We start from the raw sequence: 25,598 nt of genomic DNA, 5'->3' as shown, positions 1-25,598 counted from the left end.
GCCCAGTGCTCTGTCACATAAGCGCCCGCTGCAGTCCCGTGTTGCTTCTGAGAGCCTTGATCCATGCTTCTCTGTGCTCTGCCGCTGTTCTGGCCACTTCAAACAGTGCAGCCCAAGCCTGCCTGGGACCCCTGCACTTGGCCCTGAGAGGTACCCTTCCTGAAGACCTGCCACAGACAGGGACAGATGTGACCTGGGGTGGCCAGCTGGGACCTGGGTGGTTTACTCTTGTGTTCTACCATTCCCTGTTTCCCTGCTGTGCCTGGCCCAGTGCCTCCTCCTCTGGATCCCTGGTTTCCTGCATATCTGTATCCCCTTCCCTTTCCCCAAGCCCTCTCCTAATTACCCCATGCAGTGGCCTCCAGCCCCACTCCAACCCTGCAGGTATGACATGGACAGCACAGACAATGGGGTCCCTGGATCAGAGAAGAGCAAGCCCCTGGAGCAGTCAGTGGAAGACCTCAGCAAGGGTTCACCCTCATCCTTGCCACCACAGCCCAAGAGTCGCCACCTGACCATCAGGTATGTGGGTCCCATGGCAGGGTGGTGGGGAGAATGACAATTGATCCCTAGACTGCTGTACCCAGTCAGCCCCACCCCAGACCCTTGGGGATGTTGGGAGGAGTAGCCTGGCATTGAGGATCAGAACAAGGGCCTCAAACAGGGCTTAGGTGATGGGTGTGTTGAGAAGCCTCTAGTGGGATCTAGAGGCTGGAATCTTGGTGGGTCTGGGATAAGGAAGGGGTTTCTGGGTCAGCAGGTCCCCTCTGGTGCCCATCTAACCCCCTGTTTTCTCCCATGTGGCTGCCAGGTGCCCCCCTTCTCCCCGGTACGTAGCCGCCTCGGGGGAGGTGCATGCCTGGTAGGCGCCCTGGGTGGTAGTTGTGTTGGGTGGGGTGTTCAACTGATGCCCCTGGGTTCAACTGCTGTGGATAGGCCCCCTCACCCTAACTGAGGGCATCCTGCTGGGAGACGGAGAGGGAAGGCGATGGCCCTGGAGCCTCACGGGCATGTCCCGCTTCCTCCCTTTTCACTTTGGGTGTAGGGGACCAACTTCCTATGAAGCCCCAAACTCTCACAATGTTTTCTTTTTCATTCATTCAACAAGTATTTTTTAGCATTTACTATGTATCAGGCATGGTGGCACGTGTTCGGGAGATAGACTACCTTACCCTGGGGAGCCCTCAGTCTAGTAGGGGACATGTGTGACAGGCTGTTGTGGAGGTGTGACTGGGAGCTTTGAGAATGGGGGTGGCCACTGCCTGGGGAAGGTTTGCAGGAGAGATGGCACTGAGCTATGTCTTGCAGATGGATACAGGCTGTACAGGCAGTAATAGGGACAGGGCAGGGTATTCCAGGCAGAAGGAACAGCATCAGCAGACTCAGAGGCATATTTGAGCATCGATGGCAGAAGGGTGCTGTGGCACTCTGAGGGAGGAGGGGGGCCTCCCAGTGTTGTTGGAAATGTGATAGAATTTGTCAAGAGAAACTGATGTCTAAGTCACGATTGGCAGTTCTGCAACAGTGAAAAAGTCCCATATTTTTAAACAAAGAATTATCAGGCACATTCACACAGCTCTTATTATGTGAGAAGCTGTTCTACTCATTTCATAGTCCTGAGAACCCTCTCTGAAAGGTTGTCACCAATCACTCATTTTTTACAAATGAGGAAACTGAGGCACAGGGAATTATGTAACTTGCCTTGTAAGTGGTGAGCTGGGATTTGAACCCAAGCAGTCTGAATTCAGAGCGTCTCAAGTCGGAAGAAAAGCCCGTGTGTCTGTGAGCGCCTCCTGGTGGAGGGTGTGTCTACGGGGGTTTCCAAGCGTCGGCTGTCTCTTCCCTCTACAGGCTTTCTACCCCCCACAGCACAGCAACCCTTTTAAATGCCAAGTCGCCCTTAAGCATTTCTGCTTTCCTGACCTCCCGTCTCCTCTCCCTGCAGCGTGCTAGTCCCCAGGCCTAGGGGCTGAGGAAGCCTTCCTGCCCGCAGCTGGCCTCTTTTTTGTGGGGTAGATGGGAAGCAACAGTCACAGGTTCCAAATGTGCCCTTTTCTTACTCCAGAGGCCATTTCAGTGGTGGTGGGGTAACGGGAAGCTGGGTTTGGGGCTCTGACCCCTGCTGCCTCCTCCCCACCCCGCTCAGGCTGACCCCAGCCCACAGCAGGAAGGCCCTGAGGAATTCCCGTATTGTCAGCCAGAAGGACGACGTCCACGTCTGCATCATGTGCTTGCGTGCCATCATGAACTACCAGGTCGGTCAGTGGGCGTGGGGCAATAGGGGCCCTAGGGAGCCAGGCCTGTCCTCACTGGGGGTTGCCTAAGCTGTTAAAGTCCCGGAGTCAACTGTCCCCTCACTGGAGAATCTTGGGGATCAGGTCCCTTAGAGTTGCCTGGACATGAAGGGGGGCATGGCTATGCCTGATGTGAGGACTTAGGTATGCCTACTGAGAAAGGCTGGACACCGGGCCCACGGGGAGAGCAGCTCTAGGTTATTTTGTTTGGAGGAGTGGTTGGTGAAGCCAACCTTTGAGGACTCACTGTGTCTGAGGTACTGAGCCCTGTCATTAGCTCTTGAATAGACAAATGTATTTTAAAAGAGGGACCAGGCTTTGGCTGCTGCAGAAGAGGTTGTGATTGGATATGAAGAACTTCCTAAGCTTGAGGACAGTTAGAGATCAGAATGGCATGACACTGACAATGTCCAAGGTGGGGGGCTGGAGGGTGCTGGCAGTCCTGGGGGTCTGCCTGGAGGAGCTGACCTCTCCTCTTTCCCCAGTCTGGCTTCAGCCTCGTCATGAACCACCCAGCCTGTGTCAATGAGATTGCTCTGAGCCTCAACAACAAGAACCCCCGGTGAGGTCCAGGCCCCTACCTTTCTCCACATCTAGATTCTCCTGCTTTAGCCCCTTGCCTACTCTGTTCCCAGTTCTAACCCCCTATTTTAACTCCCAGGCTCATTCTACAGCTGCCATCAGCTCTCCTGTCCTCCCCTGGCCAGGCTCACATCCATCCTTGGATGAGAACAGGGTCTGCCTGCTGTCACATGACAACCTTCCCTTCTCTCTGCAGAACCAAGGCTCTGGTGCTGGAGCTGCTGGCAGCTGTGTGCCTGGTGAGGGGAGGACACGACATCATCCTTGCAGCCTTTGACAACTTCAAGGAGGTACTGGAACTCTCCCCCCAAAACCAACCCATCAACCAACAAACATGTAGTTGCTTTCTAGTGTTTCTTGGAGCCGTGCTGCTGGCAGCTGTGGCCTCTGCTGGGGATGTTGGGTGGGCATTTGGGGAGCACAGGGTGGGGATGATCTGGGATGGGGAAACTCTGAAGGGAAGACACAAGGCCACACAGCAGCATTGCCTGGGGTTGCAGGGACATCTATGGGGATCTGCTGAACCTCTGACCCTCAGCCTGACCAGATCCAGACTGGACTTATCCATGTATCTCAGAGTTGCATACATACATCTCTGTTGACACGGTTAACAGGCTCAGCAGTAGTAAATTCATGAGAATATCATTCATAAGGCAGCACATGGTCATTCAGTCCCTTAATGAATATTTATTGAGTGCCTACTGTATGTCAGGCACAGTGTGGGTACCTGGAATACTTTAGTGAACAAAAGAAAAAGAAAGCATGGGAAGACAGAAAATAAACGATATAATAAATAAGCAAATTGGACAGTGCATTAGAAAACAATAAATGCTACGGGGAAAAAATCAAGGATGCTTTTGGGAGACGGGGACCCAGTTGCAGGGTGGTCAGGGAAGCCTCTCCAAGAAGAGGAGATTCGAGCAAAGCTGTGAGGGAAGTGAGGGACTTGCTGTGGTGGCCACCTCGAGGAAGAGCACACCAGGTGGCTGGAACAGTAGGTACAGAGGCCCTGAGGTGGGAATGCCCAGGATGCCCTTGTGCCCAGAGTGGAGTAAGTGATGGGGAGGCCTGTGGGGGATGGAGAGGAAGAGGAGGTTTTGAGCAGAAGAGTGAGCTGGCCTGCTTTTGATTTCCCTTGAGAATAGCCTGTAGAGGCACAAGGGTGGCAGCTGGAACGTGGCTTAGGACGTGTGTCACTGGGGCCTCACCGACAGCCATTCCCCCCACCCAGGTGTGTGGGGAGCAGCACCGCTTTGAAAAGCTGATGGAATATTTCCATAATGAGGACAGCAACATCGACTTCATGATGAGCTCAGGGGCCCAGCCTGGGCTGGGTCACTCTCAGGTGCAAGGAGCAGCTAGGGACCTGGGGATCTGGGATCTGGGCTCTGCTCCTGCAGAGTATGAGGACTGAGTGGTTGTTAGGGGAGGGGTGGATGTCAGAGATGGGGAGGCCGGAGGGAGGGGACACTGGGGAGAAATATAGGCAGGAACATAGCTGGGTCAGTAGAGGGAGAAATGTGGGAAGGCAAGGAGGCTTGGGGATAAATGGGGGATGGAAGGCACTGAGCACTCCCCACTTAGAGGTTCATAGACCTGCTTTTGTCTCCTGTCCCCCAGGTGGCCTGCATGCAATTCATCAACATTCTGGTCCACTCGGTGGAGAACAAGAACTTCCGTGTCTTCCTGCAATATGAGTTTACCCACCTCCGCCTGGATCTATACTTGGAGGTGAGCCTTGCATTCCCAGGGGACTTAACCATTTGCCCATTGCAGAGTATGGCTCAGTGATTAGCAGCCTGGGTATTGTGGTCATGCAGACATTGGTTCAAATCCTGACTCTGCCACTTCCTAGCCTATGTGACTTTGGGTAGGTCTCTTCCTCTTTCTGAATCTCAGTTTTCCCATCCGTGAAACAGGAGACTCATAAAGTTAATAATGACTCCAAACAGAATGGTGTAGCCACATAATTGGCTTCCAGTCCATGGAGCTGCTGCTGCAGGCACTAGAATAGGCTCTAGGGGGCACTGAGTCTGGCCCTGGAAGAATGAGCCTCAGCCTCAGCCTCAGACAGCCACTCTGACTCAAGCACATAGGGCAGCCAGGGCTATTGGTCCCAAGTGGGAGCCAGCTCATGCTGGGCGGGCCTAGGTCATGGAGGAATTCCTTGCCCTTGGGAAGGGAGGCAAAGGGGCTTGATGCTTCCTGGTCCAGCTGAGGCAGAGAAACTGCAGCTTCCCTCATTCATTTGGGAGGCTTCCTGGAGGAGTGGAGCCTTTGGGATTAGATTTTTGAAAGCTAGGATTAATAAAAGATGAAAAGCAGACTAGAGTGAGATGGCCATACAATGGAACATTACATAGCCATAAAAAAGGTATGATGTACTGATACGTGCTACCACATGGGTGAACCTTGAAAACATGCTAAGTGACAGAAGCCAGACACAAAAGTCTGAATATTATCTGATCCCTTCACATGAAATGTCCAGAATAGGCAAATCCATAGAGACAGAAAATAGATTGGTGGTTGCCAGGGGCTGGTGGAGGAGAGAATCGGAGATTGCTTACAGGTACAGGGGTTCTTTCTGGAATGAAGAAAATGGTCTGGAATTAGTGGAGATGGAATTACCTTGTGAATATACTAAAAACTATGGAGTGGTACACTTTAAAATACTGAGTTTTATGGTATGTGCATTATATCTCAATAAAAAGTAAAGGAAAACAGGCTAGGGCCAAGTCCCTTCCTCTGGAGTTTGGGGTTGATGGCAGGTATTGGAAAGACTGCTCACATCAGGACTTAACCGTGCTCCTTCCATTTGGGGAACAGAGGCTGCGGCTCACAGAGAGTGACAAGCTGCAGGTGCAGATTCAGGCATACCTGGACAATATTTTCGATGTGGGCGCCCTGCTGGAAGACACTGAGACCAAGAATGCTGTGCTGGAACACATGGAGGAACTGCAGGAGCAGGTGGCCCTGGTGAGAGCTCCTCCTGAACTCAGCCTAGCACACAGTAGGCCCACAGGGCCTCACACTGGCATTGGACACTGGTTCTAGGTGTCAGCTGGGGGCGGCTGTCTGTCTGGCCCCTGAGATTGGCCTGAATCCAAATCCTGAATCCTCTGGGTGTCTCTCTCAATGAGTGTTCATTTAGCTGCACACTGTGCTGGATCTCTGAGGAGGACAGGCCCCTCCTCACCAAGTGCTTAGAGTCTAGGCCCTGACTTGGGTGGAACTGGGTTCTGGGGGCCCCTCCTAGCTCAGTCTCCTCTCCACCCCTCTGCCTCATCAGTGGTGCTTTGGTTTCCTCTCTGGAGAGAACTTTAGTGCCCCCAGTGCCTCACTACTTGGGTTCAAGTGCCAGGCTCGGCCCACCCACGGTAATATGGTCTAAGCACATCCGGAAGCCTCCCCCAGACCTCCAGGCAGGCATGCCTGATGCCGCCCCGTCACTGGTGGTGCCAGTGCCCCGTAGCGGGTGGGAGCTCACCATGTGCCGGTGCCACAGCTGACAGAGCGGCTTCGGGACGCGGAGAACGAATCCATGGCCAAGATCGCGGAGCTTGAAAAGCAGCTAAGCCAGGCCAGAAAGGAGTTGGAGACCCTGCGGGTAAGCCTGGGGGCGTGCACTGGAACAGTCCTGTGCACGTCCTGGCTCTCAAGAACAGACCATTTGGGGCTCCCAGGCTTTGCATAGCCTCCACCCTGGCAAGAGGATAGGGGTTCTGTGCCAGACCTGCTGGTGGATACTGATCCCTTCCCCCGGCCTCACAGGAGCGCTTCAGCGAGTCGACCCCCATGGGCGCATCCAGGCGCCCCTCTGAGCCTGAGAAAATGCCTGCTCCCCACCCGGCGCGACCTTCGGCCCTTGAGGTGAAGATGGAGGAGCTGGAGGAGAAGGGGTTAATCCGTATCCTGCGGGGGCCTGGAGATGCTGTTTCCATCGAGATCCTCCCGGTCGCTGTGGCAACTCCGAGCGGCGGTGATGCGCCGACTCCGGGGCTGCCTATGGGCTCCCCGAGCGCAGGTGCGCAGGAGCTTCCGGCTGGTGGGGTGGTAGAAACGAGGGCCTGGGGGACGTCTCCGGCTGGAGGAGTTGAGAGACGTAGGTTTGGGTCGTAGGCGTGGCCCAGGTAGGTGCGGGTGGGTAGGCGATGGGCTGAGTGCGCATGCGTAGGGCGGGGAGGCGGCCGCAAAACCATCCAAACCAAGAAGTTGACATTTCCCCTCTTCCCGTCCCGGGTTCCCCGTTCTCGCTGGGCTCAGATCTCCCATCTGCAGCGGAACCAGTTTCCGGAGCAGCACCTCCACCGCCACCTCCACCGCCCCCACTGCCCAGCCTCTCCAACCAGCAGGAAGCACCGCCCTTGGCGCCTCCACTGGCCTCGCCCCTCCCAGGCACCCCGGATCCGCCGCCCCCACCTCCGCTGCCGGGAGGGGTGCCACCACCCCCGCCGCCGCCCCCGCCGCCTTCAGGTGCAGATGGACCGGTGCCTCCACCGCCCCCACCGCCTCCGGGTGGTCCCTCTGATGCCCTTGTAGGGCCCGGCCCAGAGATGGGCCCAGGTGAGAGGACCGCCCAGAACTGGGGGGGATGGAAGGAGGGACTCCATCCTTTGGGGGTGGCGTACTGTCTCTTGCCTGTTCTGTCAGTCTGGCTGGGCCCCAGCTCCCTCCAGCCGTTATACTGCCTACTGCCCAGCGCTCACCAGTTCCCCCGTGTCCCAGGCGTGAAGGCCAAGAAACCCATCCAGACCAAGTTCAGAATGCCACTCTTAAACTGGGTGGCTCTGAAACCCAGCCAGATCACGGGTACTGTCTTCACTGAGCTCAATGATGAGAAGGTGCTACAGGTGAGTGTGGCCCTGCCTTGCTGCCAGTGTGGGCACCAGTGGGCACTTGCCCAGATCCTGCTGGGCACTGGGTGTTGTTATCTCCAGCCCTCCCCCCAACACACACACACCCATTTTACAGATGACATGGAGGCCCACCGGTGGGTGTTAAGGCCAAACTGGATTAGTGCATCTAGTAGGCAGTGTACCCTTACTCCTCTGGAGACGTTCCCCTCCATCTTTGCAGAGGGGTGCATCCCTCCCCCAAGTCCGACTTCTCTTTCCAGCTTTCAGACTCCCCCTCCCACCATCTCCCAAACAACCAGGGCTCCAGCCCTTATAATGCCACATTCAGTTTTCTGGAAGGGATGTGTTTTCTCGTCCCCAGGCCATTGCTCATGCTGCTCGCTCAGCCTGGAATGTGCTTCCCTTTCCCCTTTCATTCCTGGCCAAGTCAGTTCTTCCTTCAGCTGTAGCAGCTTGGAGTCTGGGTCCCCTGGGGTGGGCGCTGCTGCTGCTTCTCAGTGTTCCCCGTTTCCCTTGGATCCCCCATCAGGGCCAGTGGTCAAGCTGCTGATGGGTTTGTTTCTCTGTGGGTGGCCTGTTCAGGGCTGGGTGGGTGGCTCTAGCACCTAGCACAATACTCAGGAAGTCAGGAAGGTACCAGCCCCTGGCCCCACCCAGCCCCACCTCCTCTCCCCGTGCCTTCAGGAGCTGGACATGAGTGACTTTGAGGAGCAATTCAAGACTAAGTCCCAAGGTCCCAGTCTGGACCTCAACGCTCTCAAGGGTAAGGCAGCCCAGAAGGCCCCCAGCAAGGCCACCCTCATTGAGGCCAACCGGGCCAAAAATCTGGCCATCACCCTGCGCAAGGGCAACCTGGGGGCCAACCGCATCTGCCAAGCTATTAAGACGTGAGTACCTCTGACCTGGGCTTGTGGGCAGCCTAGCTCTCTCTTCTAGGTCAGGGTCATCAGGCAGATCCTAGTAAAAGTGCCAACAATAGGACAGAACCCATCAAGCTTCATACCAACCCTGGTCAGGGATGGGGTGGGGAACCTCATTCCATTTTTAGGCCAAGAAAACTGAGTCCATACTGTGTGTCCATGTTGGGGGAGAGATGTTTCCATTCCCTTCCTGCCTCCTCACCGAGCTATGGGCACTCAGGTCCAGATATTTGCAGCTGGGCATCTGCCAGTGATATATGACAGGAACCCCAGGCTGCCTGGCTCGCAACTTCTCTCAACTCCTGTCTCTTGTTCCCTGAAGCTGTTGGTAAATAACAACTTGAGGACCTTCACCATTGGTGGGCAGTCTTACAAAACATCATGAATGTACTAAATACTACTGAATTGTTTACTTTAAATGATTAATCATACATTATGTGAGTTTTGTCTCTAACAATCCAGTTTGTACATTTTTTTCATTATAGTCACTGTTTTTTGTGTCCTACCCAAGAAATATTTGGTGACCCCAAGGTCATGACAATATTCTGTGTTTTCTTCTGGTGTATGATTCTGGATTTTAGGTTTAGCTCAAGTGACTCTTTTCAAATTAATTTCTATATATACCATGATTAAGCATTTATTTATTTTGAATACAGAGAACCAGTTGTTACAGCAGAATTTGTTAAAAACTTTCCTTTCCTCTTTGAATTAACTTGACTTTTTGGTAGCAAATCAATTGACTGAATATATGTGGGTCCATTTCCAGATTTACTGTGTTCCTTTGCTCTATTCAGCCTGTCCTTATACCAATGCCACACTGTTTAGATTACTGAATTTACATCTACAAACTTTTTGTCCCCCCTCAAAATTTTGGCTATTCTAGGTCCTTTACATTCCCATTTAAATTTTAGAACCAGCTAGCTTGTCTGCTTTTTCAGATGAAATTTTATTAGAAGCTGTTGACTGGGATCTCCTACATGAATTACCTACTTAGTTGATAGTAGACTGGTCTAAGATGGTTTTGAAAGAAAATGGTTTTGCTTTATTTCATTCTTTCCTCTCCATTGTTGTAGGTTACAAGGCAAATGCCAGAACAAGAGCTCAGAGAACAAATGTCTGGCTGTAAGAGAATGCCGCAGCAACATCAGAAACAGCTGATGACTCTGAAAGATAAGCTAAAGGCTGAGATGGATGAGCATTGCCTCAGATTAGAGAAAGATCTTGAAACAGTGTAACAACTTTGCTGCAAAAATGAAGAAACTGATCAAGAAACATCAGGCTGCTGTGGAAAAAGAGGTAGCTGACCAGTATTACTAATGTACTTTTTCTAACTTGTTACTATTTCAAAATAACCAAGATGGCATTTTGATGTTAGGGTATCTGTTCCCCAGAACTAGCAAATCAACTGGGGAAAGGGAGAAATATGTATATAATAGGTAAAATATCAAGTGCTGAGTCGGAAACCAGTAGATAGGGAATTATGTCCTGATAACTTGATACTTTTATCATGTAACAGTGGTTAAGTCGGGTAGATGAGATTAAACATGACGATGTGAGAGGTGAGACAGAGGCCTCCTCCCAAAACCACATATAATAAGAAAATATAGTTAATACAACTAACCCTAAAAGATCAACAGGAAAGAGGGCAGCACCAGACTGCTTACACCTGGAGAAAAGAACAGACCTCAAAAAGGGTAACATACCAAAGCCGTGATCTGGGGTGACCCACGCACTTCTCTCACCCCAGCTCACTGGCAGAAGGAAGAGAAATGGAGGGGGAGAGGGTGGAGGCCTAGGACTGCTGAACACCCAACCCTGGAGATCTGCTGTGGGAGCACAAACCTATATTGCATTGTGCTCTGGAGATTAGTGGGGTTTGAAAGCTAAGACAGGAGGAATACTTGGAGAGTGAGATTCCAGCGGCTTGTGGAAAACAGGGATCCACATCCGGCTGCTCTGGGACCAAAGAAAGGCAGGCAGTCTGAGAGACTTCCTAACAGTGAGACGGCTACTAAATGAGCAAGGATTGCACAGGGCTTGCTGCTCAGGAAAAAGGACAGGTAGACAAAATTGTCCAGGTGCACTCTACCCAGCAGGTTGGGAACTTTTCAGGAACTTCAGGCGCTCCATCCCCCTGGCTGGCTATACAGCTCCGAAGCCTTCCACCATGATATGCAGCCTGCTGCACCTTCTGGCCAGCTGGCACTGGCTTGCAAACCAGCTACCCCTTCCCTGGCATCAGTCCAGCCAAGGGAGGCCCTGCCTACAGCAGCTACAAAGGCAAAGCACAGAGGGTTACACCTGTGTGCTTGGCCCACTGGTCTGTCTGTGTAGAGAGGCACGGTAGCTGGGAAGCAGGAAACAGCTCCTCCCAATCCTCAGTCACCAGCGCTGCCCCCCTGTGACTGCTGACATTGCTCCATGGGCTAAGCAGCTCCAGAGAGTAGACCTTCTGGGTACTAGAGGGTGCCACATACAAATATGAAATCTCAAAGGAGCCTGGTTCAATCCAAAAATCCCCAAAACACCGGAAAATGGTCAAGTGAAAATGAAATGAACTCATCAACCTTCCTGAAAGAGATTCCAAAAAAAAATCATAAACATGACCATGGAGGTACAGAAAAACATTCAAAAACTCAGGAAAGAAATCAGCACAGAGATCCATTCATTACAGAGTACAATGGGGGAATTTAAAAGTGAATTCGATATGGTGGAGGAGAGGATAAATGAAGAAGAAAGTGGAGAAGAGGAAACAATGAAGCTGAGGCACAGAAAAAAGGATCTTTAGTAATGAAAGAATATTGAGAGAACTGTGTGACCAATCCAAATGGAACAATATTCATATTAGAGGGGTACCAGAAGAAGAAGAGAGAGAAAAAGGCAAAGTGTCTTTGAGGAGGTAATTGCTGAAAACTTCCCCAATCTGGGGAAGGAGATAGTCTCTCAGGCTGTGGAGGTGCACAGATCTCTCAACACAAGGAAGCCAAGACAGACAGCACCAAAAGATATAATAATTAAAATGGCAAAGATGAAGGGTAAGGACAGAGTATTAAAAGAAGGTAGAGAGAGAAAAAAGATCACGTACAAAGGAAAACCCATCAGGCTATCATCAGACTTCTCAGCAGAAACCTTACAGGCCAGAAGGAAGTGGCACGATGTATTTAATGCAATGAAGCAGAAGTGCCTGGAACCAAGATACTCTACCCAGCAAGATAATCATTTAATGTTGAAGGAGCAACAAACAATTTCCAGATCAGCAAAAGCTGAGAGAATTTACCTCCCACAAACTGTCTCTGCAGTGTATTTTGGAGGGAGTCCTATAGATGGAAGTGTTCCTAAGGCTAAATAACTGTCACCAGAGGTAATAAAACCACAGTAAAGAAAGCAGAACAATTAATTACTAAGCAAATGCAAAATTAAATCAACTACCCCAATGTAGGTTAAGGGATAGAAAAAGAGTACAGAATATGATACCTAATATATAAAGAATGGAGGAGGAAGAAAAGGCAGAGAAAAAAAATAACAACCTTAAGATTGTGTTTGTAATAGCATACTAAGTGAGTTTAGTTAGACTCTTAGATAGTAAGGAAGTTAGACTTGAACTTTTGGTAACCACGAATCTAAAGCCTGCGATGGCAATAAGTACATACCTATCGATAATCACCCTAAATGTAAATGGTTTGAATATAGTAATCCAAAGACATAGAGTCACTGAATGGATAACAAAACAAGACCTGTCTATATGCTGCCTACAAGAGACTCACTTCAAACTCAAAGACATACACAGACTGAAAGTAAATGGGTGGAAAACGATATTTCATGCATCTAATAGGGAGAAAAAAGCAGGAGTTGCAGTACTTGTATCAGACAAAGTAGACTTCAAAACAAAGAAAGTCACAAGAAACAAAGAAGGACATTACATAATGATAAAGGGGTCAGTCCAACAAGAGGATATAATCATTATAAATATCTCTGCACCCAACACAGGAGCACCTACATATGTGAAACAAATACTAACAGAATTAAAAGAGGAAATAGAATGCAATGCATTCATTTTAGGAGACTTCAACACATCACTCACTCCAAAGTACAGATCAACCAGACAGAAAATAAGTAAGGAGACAGAGGTACTGAACAACACATTAGAACAGATGGACCTAACAAATATCTAGAGAACACTCCACTCAAAAGCCACAGGATACACATTCTTCTCAGGTGCACATGGAACGTTTTCAAGAATAGACCATATACTAGGCCACAAAAAAGAGCCTCAGTAAATTCAAAAATGTTGAAATTGAACCAGCTTCTCAGACCACCAAGGTATGAAAGTAGAAATAAATTACTCAAAGAAAATGAAACAGCCTACAAACCCATGGAGGCTTAACAACATGCTCCTAAATAATCAATGGATCAATGACCAAATAAAAACAGATCAAGCAATATATGGAGACAAATGACAACACTAATTCAACACTGCAAAATCTGTGGGACACAGTGAAGGCCGTGCTAAGAGGGAAGTATATTGCAATGCGGGCCTGCCTCAGGAAAGAAGAAAAATCCAATATGAACAGTCTAAACTCACAATTAACAAAACTAGAGAAAGTAGAACAAATGAGGCCCAAAGTCAGTAGAAGGAGGGACATAATAAAGATTAGAGCAGGCCTAAATAATTTGATGAATGGAATCATGACATATGTAATGTCTCTCTCTACTCCTTGTGATTTTCCTAGCTCTGAAGCTCTGAATATTTCATGTAGTATTAATATAGCCTTCAGCTGTCTTTTGTTTAATATTTTACATTTCCCTTAATGGAGGTCAGATTCTCTTCGCTTTCCTTCATCTAAGTCTTTCTCTCTCTCTCTCTCTCTCTGTTTTTTGCATTCATTCTACAAGACTTTTGCTTAGATAAAGGATTCTCTTCTGGGTTGGCAGTTCTTTCCTTTCCTCACCTTAATCATTCAACATTCTGTGTCCTCCATTGTATTTTATGAGAAATCTGTGATCATTCGAATTTTAGTTTATCTTTGCTTTTTAGCATTATGATATGTCTAGGCCTTATCAGGCCTAACTGTTTATTACTGATTTTAATTTTAGGCCTTATCAGGCCTAAACTCTTTTGAATTTGCTCTGTTTGGGGCTTGCTGAGCATCTTGAATCTCTAAATTTATGTTTTTGTCAAATCTGGGCCCTTTCCTGCTTTTAGTAAGAATTATTTTCTCTAAAAAAATAAAATTTTCTTTTCCTTTATATAACACCTATAATGTGAAATTTAGACAGTTTGATACTGTCCCACAAGTTTCTAAGGATATATTCGTTTTTTCCAATGTTTTTTTCCTATCTTTTCTTCAGTGTAGATAATTTCTGCTGCTCTGTTATCTTCAAGTTTACAGACCCTTCTATCATCTCTGTTCAGTGGTTGAGCCCATGCAATTTCTTTTGTAATTTCTGGTAATTATATTTTTCAGTTCTAAATTTCTCGATGTGGATCTTCTTTTATAGTTTTTATTTTTCTGCTAAGAACTTCAGTCTTTCCAATTATTTTGAGAGTGTTAACCATTACTGCATTTACTATGGTTATAATAGCTGCCTTAAAGTCTTATGTGATAATTCCAACATTAGGCATCTCAAAATAGGCATCTGTCCTTTCTTTTCCTTGAGAATTTGTCACATTCTCCAGTGGTGTGTGTGTGTGTTGTTTGTTTTAGCATGTGCAGTAAATTTTAGATTTTATTCTGGTCATTTTGAATATGATGTGGTCATTTCTGAGTCATGTTTGCATCTTCTGGAGAAGGTTGATTTGTTTGTTTTAGCAGACAGCAACCAGTGTAGATGATATGTTCTGTCTCACTTTCTGTGGGTGGTGGTTCTAATACCAGTTCTGCTTTCAAAACTTTCCCTGTACTCTTTACATTTGCCCTGTGCTATGTCTCTCAGTGATAGTCTAGGACTTAGGCAGTAGTATATATCATACATTATTAGTTCTCTTTCTCATAGCCTTTGCTATACTTTCTGAGTCTATTTTAAACAAACACAAGTTGTTATTTGTATGACTTTATACCCAGAGTAGGGATGTCTTTTCCAGTTGTTTCTTCTCCATGATCTCCCCCATTCTCTTCAGTTTCCAGTGGCCTTTTCCCAGTTACTTTGATCAGAAAGACACAGATGCCTTTAGACTTCTGCATTGTACAGTTCCCCCGTAACTGGGGCTGTCCTTGTATAAAGTGCAGAAAGAAGAGAGAAAAGGAAGAAAAAACATAATGGCAATTCTCCTCATACTGTTTGGGCAACAGAGGCCCTGTTTCTAGCTTTTCTGGCCTGAGAGAAAGGTTTTTCTCACAGGGTTTTTCTGTTCCTCTGGCACTGCAAGCCTAGGGCTAAGAGGAAAAAGAGTAGGAAAAAAACCCAGCATATTTCCTCACCATCTCCAGATCACAGGGTCCCCTTTGGCATAGAAGAAGGGGACTCCTTTTAAGGGTTTTCTTGTCATCAGCACTATCAAAATAGTTACTCAGGCAACTCTTAGGTCAAAGCCAGGAGATAGAGGAAAACGGAATCAGAAAACTCATGACTACAGCCATGACTTGAGGTTTTGACTTCTCCTCCCAATTATTTATATTACCTGTTTATGGAATGTTGATATCCTTTGGCCATTTATATATTGGTGGATTAGGTACTTTCTGAGTGATTTGAATGCTATGTATATATTTAAGGAATATTAACCCTTAATTAACCCTTAATCTGGATGTTTCCGTTCTTGTGTTTGATTCAAATTTTTTGACATAGAAATTTAAAAAAATGCGTTAGTCTTTTGTGGATTAAAAAAAATTTGCTAATAGCCATTTGGGTAGTCTCCCTAATTAGAGTATGTGTTGTGGTTTTTAAAATATTCTGTTTTATTTTTCTCAAATTTAGAACAAAATTTCTTAAAATTATGAGTGATTGCTACAAAAATTTAGGTAATACAGATGTCTAGGCTAAGAGGTAATGCTCTTCACAGCCCTACTTACTTTAAGAGAGAAATATTAGCATTTCATACAGATCCTTCCATCCTTTGTTCATAAGTTTGCACTATATATATATATATATATAATTGAGGTATGACTTACATGCAGTAAATGTGTGTACAGTTGGAGTTTTGAAAAGGGTACACTTGTATAATTCACTATCCTAATAATATGTAGAACATTCTATCATCCTGTGAAGTTCCTGTGGTTCCTTTTGTTCTCACATCCCCTTTTCTGCCCCCTACTAGCCCCAGACAACCATAGATCTATCACTTTAGACAAATTTTGCCTGTTAGAGAATTTAGGGAAATTGTATAGTATGTACTATTTTGTTTCTAGATTTGGCTGAACATAATGCTTTCCATAGTAACCTGTGTTGCTGCCACGTATCAGTACTCTACTCCTTGTTATTATGATGCCATTATTATATATTACATGATGCCAATATTACATATTACATATTAATATACCATAATTCTATAATACATTAATTTATTGATAGATATTTGTATTATTTGCAGTTTTTGGCCATTGTGAATAAAGCTGCTGTGTACTAGTTCCTGTGTGCCAGTGTTATAATTTCTTTTGAGTAAATGATAACTAGTTAAGGACTTACTCTATCCTAGTAAATGTTTATTTAACTTGATAAGCATCTGTTAAAGAGTTTTCCAGAATAGTCGTACCGTTTTACACTCCCATCAGCAATGTAATGAGTTTCAGTTCCCCACCTGGCACATTTATCATTTTTTTTCTATTTTATTTTCATTATTTTTTGGTATCATTAATATACACTTACATGAACAACATTGCGGCTGCTATACTGCCTTCCCTGTGGCCCCCACCCACCACATTATGTGTGGTAATCATAATGCTCCTTTCCCCCCCCATCCCTCCCTTCCCACCCATCCTCCCCAGTCCCTTTCCCTTTGGTGACTGTTAGTCCATTCTTGGTAACTTGTGATCTGAAGACGACCATTAGGCCAAATGGCTTCTCTTCCCTTGTATGAGTGAGATTTTGTAAATCTGAATATAAACGAGGGAAAAGTTAGTCAATGTGACTATAAAGAGGGCTACCAGAATTCAGTAGAAATTATAAGTGCACAATAAAGGAAGAGTTCTCAGCTTCAATTTCTTTTTCTAGACAGTGTTCAATAAAATTAGTTTTTCACAAAGAAGCATTTCCAATGCAGACCTATTGTAATGATTTCATAAAAGTTCAGATAACATAACCAGACACACAGCAAAATAGACTTCAATCAGTAGTCCCTGTGCACTAGAGGCAAGTCTGCTAAATGTACAGCACACTCTTCATCCTTTTAAGGAATCTGAGCATGGGAAACTTCCAGCTCTTACCAACTTAGAGGGCCTTTTCAAAGGCATTGCTACAAACTGGTGGGAGCCCGATCATGTTAGATGAGGAAAAACAGAATAGCGAATTTGTTTTTCTTTAATAATGATCTGTATTTTGGTAAGCAGCTCCAAGATGGCAGCCCAAGATGTGACTTTTCCCCTTAGAGGAAGAAGTTTATCTAAAGAACAGAAACCTCCTTACATCACTAATAGGGATTCATACTTATATACTTAAACATATTATTTCCTGAATTGAATACACACTAGACACTTTACATTGGGAGAATGGGACAAAAATATGCAGGACATATAAAATTCCTAGGAAAGGGCTGCTGTGTTGGGCCAAATCTGTGCTTATATAGTAGTGGCTCAGAAGGGGCAGAAGGTGCATGAAGAACTATTAGCAAGCAAGGAGAGGCAGCTAGAGGGAGAAAACCCCATGGCAATACCATATCCCTCTCTCCCAGTGGCCATTGTCTGTTGATTTTAGTTTAGGAGAACCTTAGATGCCATAACAGTAATTCCTTTCTTGGCTATTTTGGTCCTTAGCAAAATTAATAGTTATTAGTATTAATGGAGTAGAGAAAGTACAAGGATCAACGGCATCACTACGAAAAATGTATAGATAGCACACATGAAGACCATGTGATTGGTTATCATCTTTGCAGAGGAATCACCACCAGTGTTTTTCAATTTCCATGGTTCATTTCTCTCTGCATCACTTATTTTTTACTGTATCACGACACAGACCCATGGACACACTAACTGGCTCCATCCCCAGTACTTTTTACTGCCTTGCATCTTATGGATCCACATTTTACCCAGCTTTCTTCCCACCCACACAAGTGCTAAGAGGGTATTAAAAAAGAAAAGATAGCATCTAATGACCATCTTTTCATAAATATCAACCCAGAGTACTCACTCTTAAGAAACACATGCATTCTTGCCTTAACTGAGGTCTGAAATAACCAAGTGACAGAACCTTAAGTGCCCTGATGGAAATGTACAGTATGAGATACATCCACCTATCTACACACACGTATAGGCACTCATGTGTACATACAATATATACATACAGATGATAATAGCTATACCAAAAATGTGCATACTTAGCAGCTTTTTAAAAAGCCAGTGGATCATGGTATAATACAATTTATCTCCACTAGTGAATGGCACAAATGGAGAGATGCAAAAGAGGTGTTTCAAGTATAATAAAGTCATATTTCACAGGTGAAAATGAAAATAAAGAGTATTATTCCAGTGTCCAACACAATGTACTCTATGAAAGTTTAAAATGCCAGACATTTAGTACTTAAAGCAGAAAGTTACTAAAGTCTGCCTTATGGTCTGAAAAAGACACTCATAACAGAGTTTTTGGTTTTTGCAAAGGCGGTGAGGAAACAGGCGGGAGTGGGAAGGAGTGTCAAGGACGGTTTCTTAGTGTGCTGAGTGGTGTTTACCTGATGTCCAGGCGGCTGAACATCATGATGGTTATGCTAAAAAGTTCAATTTACTGGTAAATCCTTGGCTTAGAGTACTAAGCATATTATACCTGTGGGTGTGGCTTTAAATGCAGGACTAGTCGTCTCCAGGTATAGAGATCACTGAAAAGAATGGCAGTTCTGAATAAAAATAATATAAATGCATTTTCCAGCTAACCTTACGTATCAATGAAAATACCTGTAGATACTGTAATTTGGGGATACAGCTGATTTTAATAAATGGAGAAAAAAATATGTATGAAAGGAAGGGAACCCAATTAAGGAATATCTCAAGGTATGAGGTTTTACATTTTCAAAATGTTAACTTAGAAAAAGGGAGAGAGAGTGAACACAGGAAACTTTTTACTGCCAAGTTCTGGATACCAGATATAGCATTTACAAATTTCTGATATGCTGGACAAATTTCCCACATTTTTTATTTTCTTAAACACATATATATTAAGTGAACACCAGCACTGGGGAGGAGGTAGTATTAGTTAATCAAAGGTTGACATTTGTACACTGATTGAGAAAGTGCCTGCTTCTCTCTTTAGGATCTTTCAAAATCCTTCAAATTTTCCTGCTTTTACTCTTTGATGATTCCTACCATGATTGAGATTCCTCAGAAGTTAATCTTACAAACACACACAAAACAATTTGAATGATTAATCTGAATTAATTTGAATCTTTTTGCAAGCTATATATATTTTATTTATTTTATTTTTTTGCAAACTATATATATTTTAATTCAAATTAACTTAATGGAATAATCCAGGTATAGTGATGTAAAACTGGTTGCCACACAATTCAACCAGATCTGCGTGGCAAAAACAAAGCCCTCCTGGACAGACATTTGGAGTCAGTGTTTAATCACGATTTCACAAGTACATACAGTCTGCATGAACTCAGTAGTTCAGTTTGACTAATTTAAGTCCATTTCGATTTTAGAGTTTTATATGCAAAACTGATCTGCTTCAGCAGTGTAAAGGAGCCAGACCTAGTAAGAATTTTTTAAAAGGTATCAAATTCCATTATATTTTTGGACATATTATAAATTCTAAAGCTTGGTCCTATCACTTTCCTCTAAACATGTAGATATCTCAATTTGTCTGAGATACTGTACAATATTTGAATGCAGAAGAGCTACTGAAATAATTAAAAGTCCCTTTCAGTAGAATCAAGTACATGTTATGTCCACCTAAAAACTGGTGATCCCAACCATGGCCAAGAGGACGACGGACCAGAGTGCTACACGAAACACTGCCTATGATTGTGTGTGAATTCTACTGTGATCTTGGTTTTAAAAATATTTACACTGAAATATTAATTTTTCTCCCAGTTCCCATTAAATGAATGCTAGAAAGTCCTAAAGGGGTGGATTCAGGCAGACTGGACTGACGTACCTGGAGAAGACTTAAATTGGTTGAGAAAACCAAGATTTCAATGGTGATTAGTCTGGTCTAGGTGGAGAGCATCACTGAGAGGGCCTTGGAGAATCCTACCTTGGAGCCCTCTGTGAACAGCAGGAATCTGTCAGACAACTGGGGAGAGGGCAGGACAGTAACCTAAAGGAACTTAGAGTGCTCACTGGGAAGGACATTTTTTCCCTTCAAGTCATATTCATGGCTCCCCACCCACCTGCAGCTCAGTCTCCACACTGGAGGTGGGACCCCAAGTCACATCTGACTGTCAGCATCGGGTGGATCCTTCATTACAAAACAAAACAAAATAAAACAAAACACACCCCTCTCTGGAAAAAAGAAGTTAGCTTTCGTCAAGAGATTTCCTGACCACCACAACTCACTTTAGTTTTTTTTTTTTTTTTCTTAATTTGCCAAACTTGCTGGTTCCTTTTCAGTAGTACTTTAGCACTGAGGCTTTAGACTTCTGCAAGTGGTGTTTTCTGTCGTGTGATGTTAACATGATGCCAAGCAATAACTAAGTCTCAAGGAACTAGAAGTTTGTAGAGTATTGCAGCAACAAAAACAGCAATCAAAAAAAAAAGAAGAAGACCTGCACATGCAGCAAAACCTACAGTGGTGCTGAGGGTTGGTCAGCAGCTGGTAAAGTCACAGGCTCAGTGACTCCTGGCTCACTATGGCAACTAAGCATTTAAATAACGGGCTATTCTGCTTGTAAACAGGAAACCCCATAAACCAAAAGGGGGTAATCGAATTATGTCTAAGTAGTGTGATGAGAATTCCACGAGATGGTGGTCTGTAAATATGGCATCATTCAAATACCTCTGGCCTTTAATTTGTATTGGCTATATGTCTTTGTTTTTGTATAAGCAAAGTAAAAGTACTGTTTGGGGTCTTGGAATTTAACAGAGCTTAGCTCAGCTAGGATGACATATCACAGCATAAGCAACAAAACGTCAGGATATATATAGGCTTCATCTCCTTACTCTGCTACTGAACATACCCATCATATGAGCTTTCAGGGGCCCCTCTCACCCTTTTTGTCTTCCCCTTTGGAGGCTCACAGGTTTGATGATGCAATTTCCACAAAACTTGTGATCTCCTGAAGCACCTCCATCTCACCATACCACAAAGAAGGCACAATTGAATGGACCAAAAAAAAAAAATCGCTGACAAGCTTGCAGCATTCAGAAAAAGAATTAGGTTGTCTTCTACTCTCTGAAAGAGTCAATGCAACCCTTTAGTGTCCATGGATTTTCACTTTTTTTGTACTCCAAATGAGGCCAATTTAATAAACAAAAGTCAGACAAAATACATTTATTTAATAAACAAAATACATTGGTGAGGGGATACAGGTGTGTTTCCATAATAACTTGTTTTAGCATATGCTGCCTGCTGTGAGTGGCTCATAAGAACCTGGGGTATACAGAGAAAGGCCTTAGATCTTTTCACAAATTTCTTAGGATAGAGTTGTCCAAAAGTGATGACTCAAGCCACGTTGCTGAATTGTTTTTGCAGTTTTCAGAAAATACCCCCTATCTAACCGGTTTCTTATTACCACGTGCACTGTATTTGTGCATGTGTGTGCGTATTTGATAGACACACATACACACCAATTCCCCTTTACATAAAATTTCCCCAAAAGTTAAAAACAAAACAAAACACAAAACCTGACAGCTAAATACTATGACATCCCAATTAGTAAACACAAGACAGAACGCTTGACAAAAATGAATAAAGTATCCCACATGCCTCAGCTTCCACAGGGTAGCACCCACGCGAGGAGGCTGCTTGTGGTGACGTCTGCAGGGAGTTTCCTTTGGTGGACTGTCCCAGCGGAATGGCCATTCTCAATTATTTTGATCTGGTTGTTGATCCATTGATTATTTAGGAGCGTGTTGTTAAGCCTCCATGTGTTTGTGAGCCTTTTTGCTTTCTTTGTGCAATTTATTCCTAGTTTTATGCCTTTGTGGTCTGAGAAGTTCGTTGGTAGAATTTCAGTCTTTTTGAATTTACTGAGGCTCTTTTTGTGGCCTAGTATGTGGTCTATTTTGGAGAATGTTCCATGTGCACTTGAGAAGAATGTGTATCCTGTTGCTTTTGGGTGTAGAGTTCTGTAGATGTCTATTAGGTCCATCTGTTCTAGTGTGTTGTTCAGTGCCTCTGTGTCCTTACTTGTTTTCTGTCTGGTGGATCTGTCCTTTTGAGTGAGTGGTGTGTTGAAGTCTCGTAAAATGAATGCACTGCATTCCATTTCCTCCTTTAATTCTGTTAGTATTTGTTTCACATATGTTGGTGCTCCTGTGTTGGGTGCAGAGATATTTATAATGGTGATATTCTCTTGTTGGACTGAGCCCTTTATCATTATATAATGTCCTTCTTTATCTCTTGTGACTTTCTTTGTTTTGAAGTCTATTTTGTCTGATACTAGTACTGGAACACCTCCTTGTTTGCATGAAATATCTTTCTCCATCTCTTGACTTTTAGTCTGTGCATGTCTTTGGGTTTGAGGTGAGTCTCTTGTAAGCAGCATATAGTTGGGTCTTGCTTTTTTGTCCATTCTATTACTCTGTGTCTTTTGATTGGTGCATTCAGTCCATTTACACTTACGGTGATTATTGAAAGAGATGTACTTATTGCCATTGCAGGCTTTAGGTTTTGGTTACCAAAGGTTCAAGGTTAGCTTCTTTACTATCTTACTGTCTAACTTCACTCACTTATTAAGCTATCATAAACACAGTCTGATGATTCTTTATTTCTCTCCCTTCTTATTCCTCCTCCTCCATTCTTTGTATGTTAGGTGTTTGTGTGTGTGTGTGTGTGTGTGTGTGTGTGTGTGCTCTTTTGTGTTTCCTTTGACTGCTTTTGTGGGTAGTTGATTTTATTTTTTGCCTTTAGTTAGTAATTGATTGGTCCACTTTCTTTGCTGTGATTTTATTTTCTCTGGTGACATCTGTTTAGCCTTAGGAGTGTTTCCATCTAGAGCAGTTCCTCTAAAATACCCTGTAGAGGGGGGTTTGTGGGAGGCAAATTCCCTCAACTTTTGCTTCTCTGGGAATTGTTTAATCCCTCCTTCATATTTAAATGATAATCGTGCTGGATACAGTATCCTTCATTCAAGGCCCTTCTGTTTCATTGCATTAAATATATCCTGCCATTCTCTTCTGGCCTGTAAGGTTTCTGTTGAGAAGTCTGATGATAACCTGAAGGGTTTTCCTTTGTAGGTGACCTTTTTTCTCTCTCTGGCTGCCCTTAATACTCTGTCCTTGTCCTTCATCTTTGCCATTTTAATTATTATGTGTCTTGGTCTTGTCCTCCTTGGGTCCCTTGTGTTGGGAGTTCTGTGTGCTTCCATGGTCTGAGAGGCTATTTCCTCCCCCAGTTTGGGGAAGTTTTCAGCAATTATTTCTTCAAAGACACTTTTTATCCGTTTTTCTCTCTCTTCTTCTGGTACCCCTATAATGTGGACATTGTCCCGTTTTGATTGGTCACACAGTTCTCTCAATATTCTTTCACTCCTGGAGATCCTTTTATCTCTCTCTGCGTCAGCTTCTCTGCATTCCTGTTCATTGATTTCTATTCCATTAATGGCCTCTTGCATCTCGTCCATTCCTCTTTTAAGTCATTCCAGAGATTGTTTTATTTCTGTGTTCTCCCTCCTTAGCTCTTGCATATTTCTCTGCAAGTCCATCAGCATGGTTATGACCTTTATTTTGAATTTTTTCAGGAAGTTTGGTTAAATCTATCTCCTCAGATTCCCTCTCAGGGGAGGATGTCTGGGTTAGTCTGGTCTGTGTCAAATTCTTCTGCCTTTTCATGGTGATAGAGGTAGTCGTAGGCAGTCGGCATGTGTGCCAGCTGGGAGATCAAAGTCCCTTTCCACTTGCTCCTGGCCTTCCTTTCCTGGGAGAACGGTGACCCCTAGTGGCTTTTGCTGGGCAGCTGCGTGCAGACAGGGTCTCTGATTCTTGCCCCGCTACTGTGGAGTAGGTTCCTCATGGTTGCTGTGGGCGTGGCCACTTTTAGGCTGCTGCTCTGCTCTGGTGGGGCCGAGCCAGGGGGGGAGTGGGCGGGAGGCTGTTTATCACTGTGGGGGGCCACCGAGCTACGTTGTCACCCAGGGGGTCGGGGCGCCTGGAGTTCCCGGGGATTCCCAGCTGCTGGGCTGTTTGCCGGGATGCCTCCATCCAGCTATGAGGCCCCTGTCCCTTTAAGACCTTCAAAAAGCACACGCTTTTCTTGTGTCCCAGGTGCGCCGGCTACGGGGACCTGCTCACAGGTTTTACTGTTCAGTTTCCTAGTATCCAGCACACCACGCACTGTGTGTCCATGCTCTGGTGCGGATGGCTAGGGCTGGGTATTTAGCAGTCCTGGGCTCCCTCTCCCTCCCCGCTCTGACTCCTCTCCTCCCGCTGGGAGCTGCTCGGGTCCCGCCAGGCCACGGCTTGTATCTTATCCCCTTCGTGAGGCACTGGGTTCTTGCAGATGTAGACGTAGCCTGGCTATTGTACTGTATCTTCTGGTCTCTGTTTTAGGAATGGTTGTATTTGTTGTATTTTAAAAAATATATATGTTTTTGGGAGGAGATTGCTGTCCTACTCATGCCACCATCTTGGCTCCTCGCTATTCTCAATTATTAAGTCACGTGTAAGACATGTGTGACCCATTGGACATTTGTCAAGTGACACTGGTGTTTCTGTTCATGCCCTGTTCCGTCCATCCCCCGGCAGCTGTCCGCCTCAGAACCCGAAGGCTATTGCGAACTCCCATACTGCTACCTCGGGGTACCCCATGCATTGGCTCAGAAGGGTGACCTGCATGGCTGGGGACCCACCTTGTATTGGATGGCCCGAGGCTTGTGTTAGGCCACGTATGGGATGCACCCTGTGAGGAGCTCTGGGGGAGCTGTGGCTGAATGCCTCAGGGGCAAGGTTAGAAAGGTCGTTTCTAAAACCTAGTCCCTCGCTTTCAGATTGGAAAGCTTTCATCTCTTTCGTTCGCCGCTCCAGCAGGCTTCGTATTCTTTCACTGCACTCATTCTGAAATGTCGATATCTCTTCTTCCATCTGTTGTGGGTTGGTGGGTGGAAGCAAAAAGAAAGCTCATTTATTTAAAAAAATCTATAAACTACAGAAACAATAATTATTCTGGTTTAAAGTGAATCATAAAAATGTCCACTCTGGCTATTTTAAAGGATGTACATTTCAAAATCAAAGAGATGTACTGTAGGAATCATATATAACTTATATTGCTAAAATGTGTAAAATCAAGTTCTTAAAAGCAAAGGTAATAATCTCTATTGAAATAATAAATCAAGGCAATTATCATCAATGGCTACCAAAACCATTAGGTAAAAAGATTGAAAAAGAAAATGTGTAAGGAGAATGTAGCCTTATTAGATACACCATAAGGTCACTCTAATATAATAAATATGGTATTGGTGTAGGAACCAGTAATTAGTAAAATAGAAACAGAATGAAGTTTGTAAGTTTTTAATGCAGGACAAAAGCACTAATTAATTTAATGGGAAAAACAACACAGGCACAAGTGGCTAACCATCTGGAAGAAAATAAAAATGGAACCTCATCTGATACCATATTCCAGAAAGATCAGAGCATTAAGTGAAAAACAAACAAAAACCATAAAGTTTCCATTAGAAAGTTAGGAGACTCTATGTACTTAGAAATCAG

The 25,598-nt window shown here is 44.9% G+C and overlaps 2 protein-coding genes across 2 annotated transcripts in view; one reads left to right on the top strand and one right to left on the bottom strand.

Annotated features, from left to right (window-relative positions):
- LOC118907544 (formin-like protein 1) overlaps positions 1-25,598 on the top strand; it is a 58,981-nt gene that overhangs the window by 4,330 nt on the left and 29,053 nt on the right. The window contains exons 7-19 of the mRNA XM_057499527.1: positions 385-522; positions 2,147-2,255; positions 2,780-2,856; positions 3,073-3,166; positions 4,108-4,221; positions 4,497-4,607; positions 5,703-5,852; positions 6,382-6,483; positions 6,648-6,900; positions 7,140-7,439; positions 7,602-7,726; positions 8,417-8,619; positions 9,726-9,948. Of these exons, the coding sequence (XP_057355510.1) occupies positions 385-522; positions 2,147-2,255; positions 2,780-2,856; positions 3,073-3,166; positions 4,108-4,221; positions 4,497-4,607; positions 5,703-5,852; positions 6,382-6,483; positions 6,648-6,900; positions 7,140-7,439; positions 7,602-7,726; positions 8,417-8,619; positions 9,726-9,810 (1,861 nt within the window). The 3' untranslated portion in view covers positions 9,811-9,948. The remainder of the gene's footprint in view (positions 1-384; positions 523-2,146; positions 2,256-2,779; positions 2,857-3,072; positions 3,167-4,107; positions 4,222-4,496; positions 4,608-5,702; positions 5,853-6,381; positions 6,484-6,647; positions 6,901-7,139; positions 7,440-7,601; positions 7,727-8,416; positions 8,620-9,725; positions 9,949-25,598) is intronic.
- LOC130683585 (serine/threonine-protein kinase TAO1-like) overlaps positions 21,211-25,598 on the bottom strand; it is a 112,189-nt gene continuing 107,801 nt past the window's right edge. Inside the window, exon 19 of the mRNA XM_057501529.1 lies at positions 21,211-24,974. Within this exon, the coding sequence (XP_057357512.1) occupies positions 24,648-24,974 (327 nt within the window). The 3' untranslated portion in view covers positions 21,211-24,647. The remainder of the gene's footprint in view (positions 24,975-25,598) is intronic.

Source organism: Manis pentadactyla, chromosome 4, assembly GCF_030020395.1.
Source record: "Manis pentadactyla isolate mManPen7 chromosome 4, mManPen7.hap1, whole genome shotgun sequence".
Taxonomy (NCBI): domain Eukaryota; kingdom Metazoa; phylum Chordata; class Mammalia; order Pholidota; family Manidae; genus Manis; species Manis pentadactyla.
This window is presented reverse-complemented; position numbering and strand designations above follow the sequence as displayed.